This window comes from Narcine bancroftii, chromosome 8 (genome assembly GCF_036971445.1).
Source record: "Narcine bancroftii isolate sNarBan1 chromosome 8, sNarBan1.hap1, whole genome shotgun sequence".
Taxonomy (NCBI): domain Eukaryota; kingdom Metazoa; phylum Chordata; class Chondrichthyes; order Torpediniformes; family Narcinidae; genus Narcine; species Narcine bancroftii.
In genome coordinates, this window is record NC_091476.1 from 56,671,204 (window position 1) to 56,687,076 (window position 15,873).

The 15,873-nt window shown below is 50.0% G+C and overlaps 1 protein-coding gene across 5 annotated transcripts in view; it reads right to left on the reverse strand.

The window, feature by feature from the left end:
* Nucleotides 1–7,853: 7,853 nt before the first annotated feature.
* dnaaf6 (dynein axonemal assembly factor 6) overlaps nucleotides 7,854–15,873 on the reverse strand; it is a 45,463-nt gene continuing 37,443 nt past the window's right edge. For all 5 annotated transcript variants that reach the window (XM_069893786.1, XM_069893787.1, XM_069893784.1 and 2 more), the window contains one exon: nucleotides 7,854–8,208. In XM_069893786.1, the coding sequence (XP_069749887.1) occupies nucleotides 8,079–8,208 (130 nt within the window). In that variant the 3' untranslated portion in view covers nucleotides 7,854–8,078. The remainder of the gene's footprint in view (nucleotides 8,209–15,873) is intronic.

The following is a 15,873-nucleotide window of genomic DNA, read 5'->3' on the forward strand; positions in this document are numbered from 1 at the left end:
GGCAAGTGAACTGGCCCCGCTTGTAAGCCACACAGCGGGGCAGCCAGCCAAAATGGTGCTGTCGGGAGTTTCCCTTACTTCCAGCATGAGGCTCAGAAGCCCACGCTGGGGAACCATGTGATGCCTGGGTGACATCAGCGCCCTCCAGCACAGTTTTCAGCCAGGTCCGGGCTGGGAGTATAAGTGCAGCCCAGCAGCCTGCAATAAACTAGTCTGCTCACTGAGCTCAACCTGTCTGGTTGTGTGTGTTCTTGCAGGAGCAGAGTAGCTGTTGCTACAATTAGTTACTCCGACTGGTTCAAACATCTTTGAACCGATCATGTGCAATCCTGGGATCAGCGCTATAGCCATAAAACTGCCTGAATTCTGGGTTCAGGAGCCGGAAACCTGGTTTGGCCATGCGGAGGCTCAGTTTCACCTCCACCAGATTTTGTCTAACATGACTAAATTCTACCCTGTAGTCGTTGCCCTGGACCAGGCCACCAACAGATGCGTGCTGCACCTTGTTCAGCACCCACCCGCTGAAGACAAATACAAGACCATCAAGCGAGTGCTTACCGGATCCCTCGGACTATCCAGACACCAGTGTGCCACTCGGATGCTGTACCTTGACGCCCTGGGGGACAGGTCCCCGATGGAGCTGATGTATGAGATGCTCGCACTCATGGGTGAGCACACCAACTGCCCACTCTTTGAGCATATTTTCCTCGACCATATGCCCAGGGACATCCGGCTACTGCTGGTCCATGAGAGCTTCACCGACCCAAGGAAGGTTGCCCAGAAGGCCCAAGAGCTATGGCTCGCATGATTCCTGGAGGGCTCAGTGGTCCAGCAGGTCACGAGGCATGGGCATGACCACGCCAATCCTGCCACTAGCACTGCGGTAGAGCACCCGGCCCCTGCAGGGGCACCCAAGAACATAATCAAGGCCACAGCATCCGCTTCAGGCCTCTGCTTCTACCACCAGCGATGGGGAGCCAAGGCTTAGAGGTGTCAGCAGCCCTGCTCGTTCTAGGGAAACAACCAGGCTGGCTGCTGTTAATGGCTGCGGTGGCTGGCCAAAGACACAGCCTCCTCTACCTATGGGACTCAGTTAGCGGCCAGTGGTTCCTCATTGACACTGGAGCCCAGATCAGTGTCATTCCGGCCATGGCCGTCAAGTCCAGGAACTGACCTCGTGGACCTCCCCTCTGTGCGGTCAACGCAACAGCAATCCGGATGTATGGAGACAAAACAGTCCACTTCCAGATCAGCCAACGAAATTTCGCATGGAAGTTCACCATCTCATCCCTCCCAACTGCCATCCTGGGTGCAGACTTCCTCCTCGCACACAGGCCTCTGGTGGACATTTGAGGTAGATGCCTGGTGGATGCCCATACTTTCCAGGCTATTCACCTTGATGCCTCCCACTCGGAGGAACCACAGATGGCCACAATCAGCATGCCCAGAGATAAGTTCCAGTGAATCCTGGATGAGTTCCCGAAACTCCTCAAGCCACAGTTCTCCGCTGCCTCACTGCACCACGGGGTGTTCCACCACATCCCCACCCAGGGCCCACCGGTTCATGCCAAGGCATGCCGGCTCCTGCCTGACAAGCTCCAGGTGACGAAGGAGGAGTTTTTGCACCTGTTGGAACTGGGGATCATTCGGAGGTCCGACAGACCTTGGGCCTCACTGCTCCAGCTGGTCCCAAAAGTCTCTGGTGGCTGGCATCCCTGTGGAGACTTTTGATGGCTCAATGAGGCAACAGTTCCTGACCATTACCCCATCCCTCACATCCAAGACTTTTCAGCCAATCTGCATGGTGCATGATATATTTCTTCAGTATAAGGGTATTAAAGGTTATGGAGAGAAGGCGGGGACGGGGTACTGAACTTTAAGATCAGCCATGATCTCGTTGAATGGCAGAGCAGGCTTGAAGGGTCGAATGACCTACTCCTGCTCCTATCTTCTATGTTTCTATGTTTCTATGTGCGAGGGATTTCTCCAAGGTTGACCTGGTGCGCGGATATAACCAAATCCTGGTGCACCCTGAGGACATACACAAGACGGCCATCATCATCCACTTTGGCTTGTTCAAATTCCTGCGCATGCCGTATGGGCTCAAGAATGCCGCTCAGACCTTCCAGCACCTCATGGACTCTGTGGACAGGGACTACCAGCAAGGACCAGGTGCAACACAAGGCCCACCTATGTGCCCTGTTCTCCCGACTGGCCGACTTCAGCCTTACCATCAACCCGGCTAAGTGCCAGTTCGGGAAAGAGTCCATGCAGTTCCTGGGCCATACAATCACGGCCGAAGGAGCCACGCCCGCCACTGTGAAGGTCACCACTATCAGGGTGTTCATACGCCTGAACAGCCTCAAGGGGCTGCAGGAGTTCGCAGGTATGGTTTACTTTTACAACTGCTTCATCCCTGGAGCTGCGCGCATTATGCAGCCAATTTTCGCCTTCATCACAGCCAAGCACAAAACACTTGCTTGGAACCCAGAAGCCTGCACCACATTCGAGGCCACCAAGGATGCCCTCACGAAGGCCACCATGCTCACCCACCCGCACACCAACCTGCATATGGCACTCTCTGTCGATGCCTCTGCCACAGCTGTTGGTGCCGTCCTGGAACAGCAGGTGAATGGACATTGGAAGCCGCTAGGAGTTTTCAGCTGCCTGCTCTGTCTGCTGGAATGCAATTTACTGGGCATGTACCTGGCGGTGTGGCATTTGCGCTATTTTTTGGAAGGGAGGACTTTTACCATCTTCACCGACCACAAATCCCTCACCCAGGTGCTCGCAATGGCAAAGGATCCCTGGTCGGCCCGCCAGTAGCATCACCTCTCCTTCACGTCGGAATTTACCATCGACATTTGACACAAGGTGGGTAAGAACAATGTGGTTGCCGATGCACTCTTGCGATTTGCCATCTGTGCGCTGATGCCCGGCCTCGACTTCGACCAGCTCATCCGGGACCAGAAGTCTGATGAGGAGATGAGGGACTTCAAGACCGCCATCACGGGCCTGCTGTTCCGAGACTCCTGACTCCGAGCGGCAAAGACACCATCCTGTGAGATATCTTCATGGGCACCCTGTGGCCAGTGGTTCCACAGCAGTGGTGCAGGCAGGTCTTCCGTCACATCCACGACCTTTCACTTCCGTCCATCAGGTTCACGGTCTGGATGGTGGCAGAATGGTTTGTATGGCATGGGCTGCAGAAGCAAATCGCGGGCTGGGCCAGAACATGCACTCATTGCCAGACATCCAAGGTGCACAGATACACCAGGGCACCCGTACAGGAGTTCAAGCATGTCCGGGAACGGTTCAGCCACATTCACGTGGACATCGTCGAGCCCTTAACCGTTTCTTGGGGAAACCGTCAACTGTTTAGAATGGTGGACGGCACCACTCGCTGGACCGAGGCAACCTCAATGCTAGATGTCTCCATCGACTCCTGCTACCGAGCACTGTTGCATGGTTGTGTTGCCCGGTTCAGCGTCCTGGGTCACCTCATCTGCGCTCTGGGCACAGCTTGCCAACAGGTTGGGGATCAGCTACACCACACCATGGCCTACCACCCACAGGCCAATGGACTGGATGAATGTCTGCGCCACCACCTTAAGTCGGCATTCATGGCCCACCTCACCGGTCCCAACTAGGTGTACAAACTGCCTTGGGTTCTCCTGGGCAACCGCTCCACTCCCAAGGAAGATCTGCAAGCGTCATCAGCTGAGCTGGTCTACGGTGCGCTGCTGGCACTACCAGGTGAGTTCATCAATGCACCTCACAATCCACAGATGTCGCTACATGAACTATTTCCTCACCTCAGGGTACACTTGAACTCGTTCAAACCCCCACCGCAGCCCAGGCATGGCACCCGCCTGTCTCATGTTCCCAGCGAATTGCTTTCTGCGGAGTACATTTTCATTAGCGGGGCCCGACCACGGCACCTCTGCAGTGACCGTATGAGGGGCCATACAGCATTCTGCCTCTGCGTTCATGCTGGACTTGGCGGAAGGCAGGAGCTGTTTACCATGGACAGGCTGAAGCCAGTGCACCTTGATCCCACCAAGCCCATGGTCATAGCCCAGCCCAAGAAGTGAGGCCGCCCAGTGCAAAAGGGCATTGATGCCAGTTCTGGGATGGGGGGGGGGGGTTGTGTGGCGGTTCACTACTAGGCAGGCGAACCGGCCCCAATTGTAAGCCACACGGTGGGGCAGCCAGCCAAAATGGTGCCGTCAGGGGTTTCCCTTCCTTCCAGCACGATGCTCAGAAGCATCACGTGATGCTCGGGTGACGTCAGCACCCTCCAGCGCACTTCTCACCCAGGTCCAGGCTGGGAGTATAAGTGCAGCCCAGCAGCCTGCAATAAACTAGTCTGCTCACTGAGCTCAACCTGTCTGGTTGTGTGCATTATTGCAGGAGCAGTGGAGCTGTCGCTACATGTTCATCTTTACCGTTGAGTGATATGCCTTCTTTGTGGTTGCTTGTTTGATCTTGTAACATTTCAAACTCTCACCACTCTAACATAACAATTTACAGCACAGAAACAGGCCATTAGGCCCTTCTAGTCCGCACCGAACCAAACACCCCTTTCTAGTCCCACCTCCCTGCACACCATCTTCTTCTCATCCATATACCTGTCCAACCTTTTCTTAAATAATACAATTGACTCCGCCGCCACTATTTCTCCCGGAAGCTCATTCCACATGTCTACCACTCTCTGAGTAAAGAAGTTCCCCCTCATGTTACCTCTAAACCTCTGCCCCTTAATTCTTAACTCATGTCCTCTTGTTTTAATCTTTCCTCCTCTTAACGGAAATAGTCTATCCACATCCACTCTGTCTATCAAATCCCCTCTCAACCTTCTACGCTCCAAAGAATAAAGACATAATCTGTCCAATCTCTCCCTATACTCTAGATGCTTAAACCCAGGTAACATTCTGGTAAACCTTCTCTGCACTCTCTCCACTCTGTTTATATCCTTCCTATAATTAGGTGACCAGAACTGCACACAGAACTCCAAATTAGGCCGCACCAACGTCTTATACAATCTCAACATCACCTCCCAACTCCTATATTCCATGCAATGATTGATAAAGGCCAGCATACTAAAAGCCTTCTTCACCACCCTATTCACGTGAGTTTCTACCTTCAGGGAACGATGTACCGTTACTCCTAAATCTTTCTGCTCTTCTGTATTCATCAATGATCTCCCATTTACCACGTATGTCCTGTTCTGATTCTTCTTACCAAAATGAAGCATCTCACACTTATCAGCATTAAATTCCATCTGCCATTTTTCAGCCCACTTTTCTAAGCAGCCCAAATCCTTCTGCAATCCTTGAAAACCTTCTTCATTATCCACTATTCCACCTATCTTAGTATCGTCTGCATATTTACTAATCCAATTTACCACCCCATCATCTAGATCATTAATGTACATAACGAACAACAATGGGCCCAATACAGATCCTTGAGGCACACCACTGGTCACCGGCCTCCAACCTGACAGACAATTATCCACTACCACTCTCTGGCCTCTCCCTTTCAGCCAATGTTCAATCCATTTGACTATCTCAAAATTTATACCTAAAGACTCCACCTTCTTAACTAACCTTCCATGTGGTACCTTATCGAAGGCCTTACTGAAGTCCATATAGACAACATCCACTGCGCTACCCTCATCCACATTCCTAGTCACCTCTTCAAAAAATTCAATCAGATTGGTCAAACATGACCTTCCTCCCACAAGTCCATGTTGAGTGCTCCTGATCAGACCCTGTCTATCCAGATGTTTATAAGTACTATCTCTAAGAATTTTCTCCATTAATTTATCTACCACAGACTTCAAACTTACAGGCCGATAGTTGCCAGGCTTCCTCCTTGAACCCTTTTTAAATAACGGAAGAAGTTCCCCTTAATGTTCCCCCTTTCACCCAAAACCCATGTCCTCTTATATTTCTCTCTCCTAATCTAAGTGGAGCCTACTCACATTTACTCTGTCTATATTCTTCAGAATTTTGTAAACCTCTATCAAATTGCCCCTCATTCTTCTACGCTCTAAAGAATCAAGTCCTAACCTGTTTAATCTTTCCCTGTAACTCAACTCTTGGGAGCCCCGGCAACATCCTAGTAAATCATCTCTGCATTCTTTCAATCTTACCAATATCCTTCCTGTAGTCTGGTGACCAGAACGGCACACAATACTCCAAATTTACCATCATTGAAGTCTTATACAATCACACCATAACATCCCACCTCCTGAACTCAATTCTTTGATTTAATGAAAGCCAAGATGCCAAAAGGTTTTTTAAAACTCTATTCACCTGTGACACCACTTTCAGGGAATTATGTATCTGTATTCCCAGATCCCTTTGCTCTTCCACACTCCTCAGTGTCCTACCATTTATTGTGTATGTCCTAACTTGGTTTGTCCTTCCAAAATGCATCACATCACACTTGTCTGCATTAAATTACGTCTTTTTCTGGCCCATTTTTCCAGTTGGCCCAGATCCCCTGCAAGCTTTGAAAGCCTTCCTTGCTGTCCACAACCGCTCCAATCTTAGTGTAATCAGAAAACTTGCTGATCTAATTTCCCACATTATCATTCAGATCATTGATATGCTCAACGAACAACAATGGTCCCAGCACCAATCCCTGAGGCACCACTAGTCACAGGCCTCTAGTCTAAGAAGCAATCATCCACTTCCACTCTGTCTTCTTCCATTCAGACAATTTTGAATCCAGTTTACAACCTCTCCATGGATACCTAGCGTCTGAACCTTCTGAACTAATCTCCCATGTACGATCTTGTCAAAGGCCTTACTAAAGTTCATATAGATAACATCCACAGCCTTTCCTTCATCTATGTTCTTGGTAATCTCCTTTAAAAACTCTATAAGGTTCATTAAATACAATCTACCGTGCACAAAGCCATGCTATGTGTATGTGAAAATTTCCAATAATTTACCCACTACTGACGTCAGGCTCACCAGCCTGTAATTTCCTGGTTTACTTTTGGAGCCTTTTTTAAACAACAGAACAACATGAGCTACCTTCCAATCCTCCGGCACCTCACCTGTGGCTATGAACATTTTAAATACTTCTACCAGGGCTCCTACAATTTCTACACAAGTCTCCCTGAAGGTCCGAGGGAATATCCTCTCAGGCCTGGGGGATTTATCTACCTTTATTCGCTGTAAGGCAGCAAGCCCCTCCTCCTCTTTAATCTCTATATGTTCCATGCCATTCCTGCTTGTTTCCCTTCCTTCCTTATACATGATGCCAGTTACCTGAGTAAATATTGTTGTAAAAAAAAAGCTGTTTTAGATCTCCCCCATCACGTGAGACTCCACACATAAATGACCACTTTAATCTTCTAAGGGACCAATTTTGTCCCTTACTATCCTTTGACTCTTAATATACTTGTAGAAACTTTCAGGTTTATCTTCCTGATTTCCTACTTTAGTATTTTCTTACATTTTCTATTCTCTTCTCGAGCCTCATTTGCTCCTTGTTCCCTATATTTGCTGTAGATCTCTCTTCCTCTTTATCAGATCACCAATATCGCTTGGAAACCAAGGTTCCCTATGCCTGTTAACGTTTCCTTTAATCCTGACAGGAAGATACAAACTCTATAATCTCAACATTTTGCCTTTGAAGGCCTTCCACTTACTGAACACATCCTTGCCAAAAAACAACATCCCAATCCACTCTTCCTAGATCCTTTCTTATTTATGTGCAACATCTTGATTAGTTACATGTTCAGGACATATCAAACTCCAACAAAGACTTTCACGATATTGAAAATTTACAACTGGGTATTGTGATTAATATTGTCAAATGTCTTAGGCTCGGTATCAAGCTCTGCCTGTGTTTCCTGGAGGCAGTTTTAAGGTTTATTTGAAGAGGAAATTACTTTGTGCAATCCCACTTTTCTTTATGAATGGGGAATTTATACAGTATTGCCCCTTTAACATAAAAAGTGAAGGGCAAGAAGACAAGAATTCTGAAATATTCACTCTTAGACATTGAGCATTAGACATTAATCTGATTCTGCCACTCTCTCATCCCCATTGGTCTGCTCAAGCAAAGTTAATGAAGTCAAATTCTCTCTTCATAGTTAAGGTGATTTCCAGCGTGTGAGTTTCAGAGTGGAACTGAGCCCTTCCATTCTTGCTGTCCACAGGATGGGGCAGGTGTAAACCCAGCTTGCTGGAAAACAAAAGAAAGTCAGGAAAACAATGCAAAATACCAAGGCAAACTCACCATTCAAAGGTATGTTTAAATGCTACATTTGACAGAGAGAAACAAAAAATGCTGGAATCTTGAGTAAATCTTGAGTATAATTGGTTGATTAGATAGATGGAGGCAGTGCAATAAAACCAGCTGCAGGGAAGATTTCAGATTTATTGTCAGACATCACATTCCTTTTTCCTGCAGGCCAGGCTGAATTACTAATTATTGATAGTGCAAAAAAAACTTATAGAACATACACATGTAAAAAAATAAAGAAATGTAAACAAACTGTGCAATACAGAAAGAAAAAAAGTCAATAAAGGAAATAAAAGTAAAGAAAGTAACAAAAAAGTCTGAGTCCTTAAATGAGTCCCTGATTGAGTTTGTTGTTATGGAGTCTGATGGTGGAGGGGGAGCAGCTGTTCCTGAACCTGGTGGCATGAGTCTTGTAGCACCAATACCTCTTTCCTGACGGCAGCAGCGAGAACAGAGCTTGTACTATATGGTGTGGGTCCTTGATGATTGTTGCTGCTCTCTGAGAGCAGCGTTCCCTGTAGATGATGGGAAGGGTTTTGCTTGTGATGTCCTGGGCTATGCCCACTACCTTTTGGAGGGCTTTACGCTCAGGGGTATTGATGTCCCCATACCAGACTGTGATGCAGCCGGACAGCACACTTTCCACCACACATCTGTAGAAATCTGCCAGAGTTAACAATGTCATACCAAACATCCGCAAACTCCTGAGGAAGTTGAGACACTGACGTGTTTTCATGATGCTATTAGTGAATTGGGTCCAGGAAAGATCCTCCGAGATAATGACTCCAAGGGAGAGCTAGACATCAATAGACTGAGAGAGTGAAGAGAGAAGTGTTGCTGGGATGAGGAGTGAATTACAGGGAAAGGTTAAATAGGTTCGGGCTCTTTTCCCTGAAGTGTCAGAGAATGAGGGGAGATTTTATAGAGGTGTACAAAATTATGAGCGGTAAATATGGAGTAAATGCAGGCAGACTTTTTCCACTGAAGTAAAGTGAGTCAAGAACTAGAGGACATGGGTGAAGGATGAAAGGTAAAATGTTTAAAGGGAACATTAGGGAGTAACTGCTCTCAGAAAATGGTGAGAACATGGAATGTGCTGAAGTGATGGATTTGGGCTTGATTTCAAAATTTAAGAGAAGATTGGATAGGAATGTTGAAGGGTGAGGTATGGAGGAGGGCAATGGTCCAGGTGCAGGTTGATAAGACCAGGCAGAATAAATAGTTTGGCATGGATTAAATGGGCAGCAGGGGCTGTTTCTGTGCTGCAGTATTTTATGATTCCATTCCATGAAACAAGGAGAAGCTGGAGGGGCTCAGCATCCATGGAGAGAAATGATCAATGAATATTTAGATCATGAGTCTCAATGAGAAACTTTTACTGGAATTTAACAAACTTCAACTGAAATGTTAATTTTGTTTCTCTTCTCATCAGCAGTGCACAAGAGGAGGGGCTAAATGCTGAAAAGGTATTGGACAGAAGATGGAAGAGATAGTGAGGGAGGGAGAGAACACTGGAAGGTGGGGATGTTGGGAGAGAAAAGTGAGGCAGAGAGTAGGTAACAATGGAAACAGTGGAACCAGATCAAGTGGGGGGGGGGGGGGGAGGGGTATGGAAAATTGGAAAAATCATGTTGTTAGGTTGAAATCTGCCAAGAGTTACTGTATATGATGTGTTATTCCTCATTTTCCTTTACCTTGGCAAAGGAAGAAGCTGCGTTCAGATATCTGTGTGGGAATGGCGAGCGGGACTGGTTAGCAACTTGGAGATTTAGCCTGGAAAGCGTTCTGGTCTTTGACCTGAAATGTTCACCCATTTTTTTTAAGAGACACAGCATAGTAACAATCAAAACACAAAATGCTGGAGAAACTCAGCAGGTCAAACAGTAGCAAAGGTAAAGATACATTATTGACGATTCGGGCTTGAGCCCGTTATTAAGGTTTGGGAAAAGTGTTGGCAGACTTCCGAACAAAAGGATGGGGGAGGAATGGGGGGGCAAAGGCAGGAGATGATAGGTGAGAAAGGGAGGGAGGGGATAGCTGCGATGGAGGAGGGATGGCTGGGTGGGTGAAGGGGAGGAATGGAAAAACTGGAAAGGGGGAAGGGAAAAAGGTGACCAGGTTAGCAGAAAGTCAATGTTATTGCTATCTGGCTGGAGAGTGCCCAGACGGAAAATAAGGTGTTGTTCCTCCAATATGCAGGTGGTCAGGGTGTATACAAGGCCATGGACAGACATATGTGTGAGGGAGTATAACACAGAACTGAAATGGTTGTCTACTGGGAGGTCTCTGTTGTAGTTGTCAGAGAGGAGGTGTTCAGCAATGCGATCTCCCATTTTGCGACCAGCCTCTCCCATGTAGAGAAGGGCATAAAGGGAGCACCGGATGCAGTAAATCAGTCCCGTGAATATACGTGAAGTGTTCCTTCACTTGAAAGGTCTGTTTGGGGCCCCTGACTGTGGAGAGGGAGGATGTGTAGGTGCAAGTGTTGTACTTCCTGCAGCCACAGGGGAGGGTGCCCTGGGGAGTGGGGGGAATAGGTGGGGAGGGATGAGTGCATGAGGAAATCATGGAGGGAGTTGTCCTTATGGAAGGCAGAGAGGGGAGGGGAAGGAAAAATGTGTCTGGTAGTGAGATCCTGTAGTAAGTGCTGGAAATTCCAGCAGATAATGTGTTGGATGTGGAGGCAGGTGGGGTGGAAGGTGACGATGAGTGGGATTCGATCTTTCTTGTGTCTGGAGGCAGAGAGGGCCAGGGCAGATGAGTGGGAAATGGAGCAGATGCATGTCAGGACTAAGTTGATGGTGGTGGAGAGGAAACCATGTTTGTGGAAGAAGGCAGACACTTCAGAAGATCTGGGCTACAAGGCCTCATCTTGTGAATAGATGCGGCAGAAACAGAGAAATTGAGAGAAGGGGATGGAAACCTTGCAGAGAACAGGGTGTGAGGAAGTGTAGTCAAGGGAGTTGTGGGGTTGGTGGAAAGCTTGCCTCCTGAGATGGAGATCCAGGAAGGGGAGAGTGTTGTCGGGGATGGACTAGGTAAGTTTGACATCAGGGTGGAAGTTAGCCGAGAAGGGGATGAAGTTGACAAGCTCATTGTGGGTGCATGAGGCAGCCCAGATGTAGTCATCAATATACTGGAGGAAGAGTTGGGGGTTCTTGCCTGTGTAGGCTTGTAGCATGGATTGCTCTACAAAGCCCACAAACAGGCTGGTGTAGCTGGAACCCATGCGGGTACCCAAGGCTATTCCATTGATTTGGAGGAAGTGAGAAGAGTTAAAGTGAGGGCAAGTTCTGCTAGGCAGAGGAGGGTGGTCATAGAGGGTGACTGGTCAGGTGTTTGGTCTAGAAAGAGGTGAAATGCTTTCAGACCTGTGTGGGGGATAGAGGTGTAAAGGGATTGGACATCCATCATGAAAATGAGGTGGTCTGGTTTGGGTAATATGAAGTCATTCTGGCACATGAACCCATACCACCCAAATACACCAATCAACCTACAAACCTTGTATGTTTTTTGAGTGTGGTGGTTCACCACCACCCTACTGCAGGGGGCAACCTCTGTACCTGCAGGAGTGTAAGGGGACAGGACAACACCTGGCCGGCTGTCAATCAGTCGGCCTGAATGGAGCAAGCCCCACCCTGTTGGGTGTCAATCATCCTCCGGGATTATAAGCCTGCGCCGGCCTCCCAAATCCTCATTCAGAGATACTGCAGTTACAGCCAGCCTGGCTCTGTAGAAGTCTTTGTGGATTAAAGCCTGTTGTACAGTCTTTACCTTGTGAGTGTGATTCTGGCTATCAGCACACCACAATTTAATCCATAAAATTTTCCCACGGCTGCCATGGAAAAACTCCTGAACGCAGGGAGCCTCAAAGTCAATCACGCCACCCGGAAGCCCAGACACACTTTGAGATCTGGCGGCACGTGGTCGAGGCAATCATCGAGGCGCACGTAGGTGGCATCCTGGACTCAGATTGGAAGAGGCTGGTCCTACTCCGGTCAAAGCTGGGTTCCCACGCCTTCCTGGCAACCAAAGGCTACTCCACATACAAGAGCGCAATGGACACTCTCAAGAAATTGTACAAACCCCCCATGAATGCAGTCTGTGCAAGGTACTTTCTCAACACCCGAGCCCAGCAACCCAATGAGACAGCCGAGTCTTACTTGGGACACCTGCGAGAGTTGGCCCAACCGTGTCTGGCTGAACCCGGGGTAGGCACAGAGGAGGTCGAGAGGCTGATCCGCAATGCCTTCGTCAGAGGGCTATGCTCAAGGGCCATCCAGCAGAAGCTTTGGAAGATAATATCTACGCCCTGACCAAGACAGTGGAAGTGGTCCAAACCCTGGAAGCTGCAGCAATGCACATTGAAGCCTTCAATTCCAGGTTACCCCAGGCTCCCTAATGGTCCTCTCACACTGCAGCGGCAGCCCCAGATCGCGCTGGGGATGAGAATGTCACTGCGGCAGGTGCCTGGCACCCCTGTAAGTACTGTGGGTCCTGGTTTGGGTCAGACCATCGATCGTGCCAAAATTGCCCGGCTAGGAACCAGTACTATTCCCGATGCAGCAAGAAAGGCCACTTTGCTAAAGTGTGCCTCTCGAAACCAGCCAGGAGCTCAGTGGCCTTCTATGTCCTTCCCACCTCCCCCACGGACCCCTCCACGTGCACATGCCAGGCGGCGCCATTGTCCCCGCTACAACTTCCGCCTTCCCTGACTCAGACGGAGCAGCATCTGGCTCTGCCAGCAACGATCGCAGCGTGTGCCCCGAGCACCTGGACCAGCCCCTGCCTTCGCCAATGCCGCTCGCCTAGAACTACAGTGACATCACTTCCAGCTCACAGCGTGACGTCACTTCCAGCTGATGTAATGACATCACTGCCGCCTGCGCAACAAACACAGCTACGGAAGGAGGCCCCTACGTGCCGTGGTCATCTTGGGCCAGGCAATGGCCAACACGGAAGGCTCCGACAACAATGAGAATGATGAGGTCAACATGGGCGATGACCAGGCCGCCCTACTGATGCTCCCCATGCTTCCAGATGCCATAAATCGCCATGTACAACCGGAGAGTGATGACTCTGATCCCGAGACAGTCCTGGCTGACACCACGCTGATCAGAGAGATCCCTCACGACCTCAGGTGCTCTATGATGGACATGCAAGTCAACGGGCAGATAACGAAGTCCCTGTTTGACAGTGGCAGCATCGAGAGCTTCATTCACCGAGCGTGGCCCACTTCCTGAGATTAAAAGTCCACCCCACCACCTGCTCGATCACCCTTGGGCGCTGCTCGGCCGATGTAACTATGGTAGGGGAGACTTACACAGGGTTCAGGCTCCTTGTCATGCCCAAACTCTGTGCCCCAGTCCTCCTGGGCCTAGATTTCCATTGTCACCTGTCACTCTTGCCTTCAGGGGGCCCCAACTTCCACTCACGTTACACAGCACACAAACCTACCAGCCCCAGCCAACCTGCGGCCTCTCCACACTGCGCATCACCCCTCCAGCGCTCTTCCCACATCTTATGCTAGGCTGCAAGCCTATCGCCGCCAGAAGTAGGCACTATTGCGCTGCAGACAGAGACCTCATCAAGGCGGAGCTGCGGTGACTCCTGGCGGAAAGTGTCATAGAGCCCAGTAACATCCCTTGGAGAACCCAAGTCCTGGTGGTCAAAGGGGGAAGTAAGCCGAGGATGGTTGTAGATTACAGCCAGACCGTTAACTGGTACACCCAACTGGATGCCTACCCCCTGCCGAGGATCGCCGACATGGTCAACGAGATAGTCCGCTACCGGGTTTTCTCCACAAATGACCTGAAGTCGGCGATCACCAAATCCCCATCCACCTGAAGGACAAGCCCTACACCGCCTTTGTGGCAGATGGACACCTGTACCAGTTCCACCGAGTTCCCTTTGGGGTCACGAACGGGGTCTCCGTCTTCCAGCGGGAGATGAATCGCATGGTAGACCGGCACAAGCTAAAGGTGACATTCCTGTACATGGATAACGTCACTATCTACGGCCATGACCAGCAGGACCATGATACTAACCTGGAAAAATACCTCCAGACAGCCGGATAGCTGAACCTCACTTACAACAAGAAGTGTGTGTTTAGCACTTCCCGTCTCGCCATCCTGGGGAACATCATGGCCCATGGGGTCATCGGCCCAGATCCAGAAAGGATGTGCCCATTAATGGAGCAACCTCTTCCCCCCCCCCCCCATGCTAAAGGCCCTCTGCAGATGCCTTGGCCTATTCTCCAATTACTCGCAGTTGGTTCCTTGCTTCTCAGACAAGGTCCGCCCACTGGCCCAAGCTACAACTTTTCCTCTCCCACCCGATGCATAGGCAGCCTTCATCTGCATCAGGACGGACATCACGGATGCCACGATGCAGGCTGTGGATGAGGACGCCCCTTTCCAGGTGGAGAGCGATGCCTCAGAGTTAGCCCTCACCGCTACCCTCTACCAAGAGGGGCGCCCCATTGCTTTCTTCTCTCGGACCCTCCACGGCTCTGAGCTAGGGCATTCTGCCATTGAAAAGGAGGCCCAGGCGATTGTGGACGCAGTCCACCACTGGCGCCACTACCTGGCCGGCAGGAGATTCACCCTCCTCATGGATCAGCAAGCTCTGGTGTTCATGTTTAACACTACCCACAAGAGAACGATCAAGAACGACAAGATCCTGCGCTGAAGTGTCGAGCTGGCAACCTACAGCTACGACATCCAGTATCGCCCCAGGAAGTTTAACGACTCCCCTGATGCCCTCTCTCGCACCTGCGCATCTATGCACGACGATAGGCAGTAGGCATTGCATGAGTCCCTCTGCCATCCGGGTGTACCACTTCATTAAGTGAACCCGCCGAATACCATCAGGGACGTCAGGGACATGACCGAGGCCTGCTGGGTCTGCGCAGAGTGTGAACCCCATTTCTTCCGCCCGCCCCAGGCCCATGTTGTAAAGGCCACTCGGCCCTTTGAGCACCTTGGCATGGACTTCAAAGGGCCCCTGCCTTCCATGAACCGAAACGTCTACTTGCTCACGGTAGTGGACAAGTACTAACATTTCCCTTTTGCTATCCCTTGCCCGGACACCTCCATGGCCTCCGTCATCAGGGCCCTGGGGCAGATCTTCACCATGTTTGGCTACCCTGCTTTCATCCTCAGCAATCAGAGGGTTAGTTTCATGAGTGACTAGCTGCGCCAGTACCTGGCAGTGAGGGGCATCGTGACCAGTTGCACGACGAGTTATAACCCGAGAGGCAATGGGCAAGTGGAACACAAATACGGGGTGGTCTGGAAGGCAGTTCTCCTGGCTCTCAAGTTGAAAGGGTGGGCCGTTGGGTACTGGCAAGACACCCTGCCCGAGGTGCTCCATGTCATTTGGTCTCTGCTGCGTACGGCTACCAATGAGACCCCTCAAAAACTCTGTTCTCATTCCCCAGGAAGTTGGCGACTGGAATGTCCCTCACAGCATGGCTCATGTCCCCGGGACACAAGGCCGAAGCTCTGGTCGAGCAGGTCTTCCTCCTACTTGCGAACCACAACTATGCCTACGTTAGGTTCGGCAGTGGCAGGTAGGACACAGTCTCAACCAAGGACCTGGCAC